Source organism: Penaeus chinensis, chromosome 8 (assembly GCF_019202785.1).
Source record: "Penaeus chinensis breed Huanghai No. 1 chromosome 8, ASM1920278v2, whole genome shotgun sequence".
In the NCBI taxonomy this organism is placed as follows: Eukaryota; Metazoa; Arthropoda; class Malacostraca; order Decapoda; family Penaeidae; genus Penaeus; species Penaeus chinensis.
This window is the reverse complement of record NC_061826.1, coordinates 31,376,540-31,381,539: the sequence shown is the minus strand read 5'-3', so window position 1 is coordinate 31,381,539 and position 5,000 is coordinate 31,376,540. Positions and strand designations below refer to the sequence as shown.

General features: G+C 37.3%; 1 protein-coding gene across 5 annotated transcripts in view; it reads left to right on the top strand.

The window, feature by feature from the left end:
• LOC125028042 (dnaJ homolog subfamily C member 22-like) overlaps positions 1-5,000 on the top strand; it is a 23,311-nt gene that overhangs the window by 18,151 nt on the left and 160 nt on the right. For all 5 annotated transcript variants that reach the window (XM_047617321.1, XM_047617320.1, XM_047617319.1 and 2 more), the window contains 3 exons: positions 1,658-1,925; positions 2,141-2,223; positions 3,083-5,000. The exon at positions 3,083-5,000 is cut by the window's right edge and continues 160 nt beyond it. In XM_047617321.1, coding sequence (XP_047473277.1) covers positions 1,658-1,925; positions 2,141-2,223; positions 3,083-3,206 — 475 coding nt within the window. In that variant the 3' untranslated portion in view covers positions 3,207-5,000. The remainder of the gene's footprint in view (positions 1-1,657; positions 1,926-2,140; positions 2,224-3,082) is intronic.

Genomic DNA, 5,000 nt, shown 5'->3' with positions numbered 1-5,000 from the left:
AACACAACACCCACACACACAACACCACCCACACACACAACAACACAACACACACCACCCACACACACACACCACACACACAACACACACCACAACACCACACACCAACACACACACCACCACACAACACCACACACACACACAACACCACACAACACAACCACCAACCACAACACACACAACACCACACACACACAACCACACAACAACACAACCACACACAGACACAACACACACACACACACACACACAACACACCACAACACCAACACCACAACCACACACACACACACAACACACACACACACCACACCAACAACACAAACACACATACACACCACACACAACCCCCACACACAACACACCACAACACACACACACAACACAACACAACACCACACACCACAACACAACAACACACACAACACACACACACACACACACAACACACAACACACAACACACACACACACAACACACACACACACACACACACACACACCACACAACACAAACACAACACAACAACACACCACACACCACACAACCACACAACAACACACACAACACACACACACATACACAACCACCACACACAAAAAACACACACACACACACACACCAACACAACACACCAACAACACACCAAACACCACACACAACACACTCAACCACACACAAACACACACACACAACACAACAAACAACACAACACACAACACACACACACACACAACACACACACACCATACACCAACACAACAACACACACACACCACACAACACCATCACACCACCACACAACACAACACACACACACAACACAACACACAACACACACACCACACACACACACAACACACACACACACACACACAAAACACACAACACACAACCACAACACACAAACCACAACACTACCACAACACTACACACCACTACCACACAACACACCAACACACACTACACACACACAACACACAACACACAACACGACCACACACCACACACAACACACACACTACACACAACACACAACACCACACAACACCACACAACAACACACAACACCACAACACACACACACACCAAAACACAACACACCACACACTACACACAACACACACACACACCACAACCACACACACACAACCCACACAACAACACACACACACACACCACAACGCATACAACAACAACCCACACACACACGACAAACACACCAACACACAACACACACACAAACACACAAAACACACAACACACACACCAACTACAACACAATACCACAACACACACAACTACATACACACAACACACAACACACCACACCATACATACAAACACACAACACACACACACTACACCAACACACACACACCCCACCTACACACAACACACACACAACCACACAACCCCACACAACACCACACAACACACACACACACTACACCACACACCACAACACAACACTACAACACACAACACAACACACACAACACACCACAACACACAACAACCCAACAACACACACACAACAACCACACAACCACAACACACAACACCCACTCAACACACACACCACACCCACACACAACCACACAACAACACACCAACACCACACACACACACACAAACACACACACACACACACAACACACCTGGCAACTTTTGCAGTGTGTGGATTGCTCTTCAGTAGTCTGTGGCTCTCTTACTTGTACTTCAATGCAACAGTGACAGATAAACATGGAGAGCGTATCAAGCTTCGAGATGCTGCTGAGAACTTTTTGAATTCCCCAATGTTCCTTGAATTTAAGAAGAACATGAAAGCGATATATGATGATGCAAATGAAAATGGATGGGGCAATGCATGGTCCAACTTTGTGGACTCACTTGATCCCTTTGGAGAAAAGCATGCATTGAAGGTCAGTAGACTTTTGTTATTATCTGAGTGATCATATAGTGTGTCATCACCACCATGGGAGATATGAACATTTCTGTAATTGCCATGAGTGTATTGATGTTAGTTATTTTTTCTTTTCTTTTCTTTTCTTTTTTTTATGAATAGAAAGCAAATTTGGGAAATAAATTTTCTTAATGTTTGGATAACAATTGGTCTCATAAGATATCACATTTACAGGTCCTTGGTTTAGGAAAAGGGGCAACACAGGAGGAAATAACAACTGCTTACAGGAAACTAGCCAAGGAGTGGCATCCAGACAGGTTGGTAATGCTTAGTGTTTTGGAGTAGGAAGAGGTACACAAATGTATTTCTTTTCTGGAATACTTTTTACTTGCAATTTTTGAAGTGTGTGGTCACGCAGATCAACCCATTCATGATGGATAAAATTCTAAAGTGTGGTGAGTCTAGGGTGTGCAAGTATATCCTGTGCTGCACTTGGGCTCTTGATATGTTTTCCTGGCTGCCTGGACTGGGCTCATGATGTGATGGAGAGATCACCCAATGAGAATTTTGATATCAAGGTATTTGGGTTTTTTTTATTATTATTATGAAACAAAAAATGGAATGAGTATGAGCATAGGATTTTAAGATGGAAATTATTCTCCATCTAGTCTCAGGAAAGAAAAAACTGGCAGCTTACCCTAGACTATGAACTCCTATGATTAATCTTTTATAAGAAATTTTTTTTTTTTTAAATTCCAGTCATTATAGAATATGAAAAAGTTCTCAATTGAAAGGTTTGTGAAATATATGATTTCTTTTTATAAAGATTTATACATGATTTACCATATTCTCTATTATTAGAGATCTCGGTGTGGTCATATCAAAAAAAAAATCACAGCCCTTTTTACAATAAAATTTGACATGAAAATCATGACCAAGAATGAAATATCCAATGTCACATGTATAGCAGATAATTATTATTATTTTTTTTTTTTTCAACAACTTGATTTACATTAATTTCTGTAGCATTAAACTTATGGATTCTATATAATAATGCAATCTCTCTAAATGCTCACTGAGTCTGGGTTAACATTTACTGTTAAAGGAAAATGCAAAAATATTTCAATTAGATCTATAAGCATTGAATATTTTATTTATTGATATATTGTTTTCCAGACACAAAGAGGAAGAAAAGGAAAGTGCTAGCAAAGAGTTCATCAAAATTAAAGAAGCATATGAGAAGCTGTCTACTATTAAAAAGGAGAGAGCTTGGAAGAACAAGAGATCTGAGGAACTCTGACCTTTTTTTCTATTTTTCTTTCTTTCTTTTACACAGATGCCTCTACAAGGGCTTTGTAAACCAAGGAGTCAGTTAGTAGGCTTGCCTAAACTCAACTGAATACTTCATTCCTGTATTTTTTCTAAATACTGTTTATTAGCATAATGTATTATAAATAATAACAATATGATTATAATGAGGTTATTAGTACTACTAATAGTAATTAAAAAAAGTCTTCAAAAGTCAACATAAGGGTAACCAGGAGAGATCAGGAAGGCTTAGTAATTGACTGTACACTTGTGGAGTCTTCTTTATGTAAACATAAGTAATAAACCTAAATCACATTGAACTTGGCATGTATGTACATATTCTCCTGCATCACCAGGTTGTTGCCACTAATAAACGCTTATTCAAACCAAGATGAGCTACTTTGGTTAATTTCTTCTGGGGGTATAAATATTATACCCTTCATGCTCAAAGAGGGTATTAGATTGTACAATCATTCCATTGTTATTTATATTTCTTGTTGATTATATAATACGGATAAAGTATTATGTTTTTTCTTAATTTTTCCAGTAATGACACAAATGTCAAATTTGTAGTTATGGTAGAAATAGTTCATTGTAAGCAAGTGTAAGTTTGGTGTCGGAGTACTGAGTTTGGCAATCGGTTCAGGACTTGGTGAGCCGAGGCAGTTAGTGACAGGTTGTAGGCTGGGGTACAGTCAATGTGGAGCAGAGGGAGTATTTATTGGAGTATTTGTAATGGTAGGTTATGGATATCTAAGAAAGGGATGTTTGAACTCCTGTAATTTATTGTTATGAATATGAGAAGCATTAATTTTGTGTTCAGACATGAATCTCATTATATGATCATATTTTATATTCAATGAAGAGGGCAATGTGCTTACTTCTAGAGGTTATTTAGATTTAAAGAACTTTAAACCTTTAACTGCTCAAAAGCATTTTTTATGGCTAGTAGTATAAGGAATTTTAGATTTAATGGGTTGTCATATTGATAACATTGAAATCGCACAAGATACGTGTATTTGCCGTCCATCAACCCACACTTACACATGCGTGCGCGCACACGCAACCCCCCCCCCCCCCCATTGATTAATATTTATATATTCTTATTAGTTGTTTTTTATACCTTGGAAGTTTTGATACTCCTTTTACAAGGTACCTTTGTTTATTTATTATATAATTTGTCTGTAATACTGGGTTTATTAGTTATAGAAGAAGAGGAAGTCCAGAAGTTGTGATACTATATATTAATACAGGAAGTAAATTTTGTTTTGGTTAACTGGAATTTCTTATTTTCTGATTGCAACAGTCCAGTAGAAGCCATTTTTATCCAAGATGTTTCCTGGGTAATCTCTCGCTTCAATTTAGAGTGCAAGATGATAAGTGCTTATTGTCTATTCAAATTGGGGAACTTGTTTTAGAAATACTTCAGTTTGGGTGATATATATATTAACTGAAAAGGTTTTAGAACATTTGAGAAGGAAAGAAGTCCTTGAAATCTACTGTGATAATAAGGGATTTAAAAAGTGTTTATCAGTAGGGGGTTATAGATTGCTTTTTTGTATTTTTGTATTTTGTACAACAATGTCTTAATCATTTTCCCATCCATTTTATTTATTGATAAATAATAGTATGCTATTTAAAGGAATTATTAGTTTTGTTCTGTATTCCATGCTTGTAAATAAGATAAGCAAATTGCAAAAACCTGTTTGCTCATGATGTCATTAGTAAGACATACTTCAAAAAAGGTATGTTTACTTTATACTAAATTATATAATGTTCAATATAA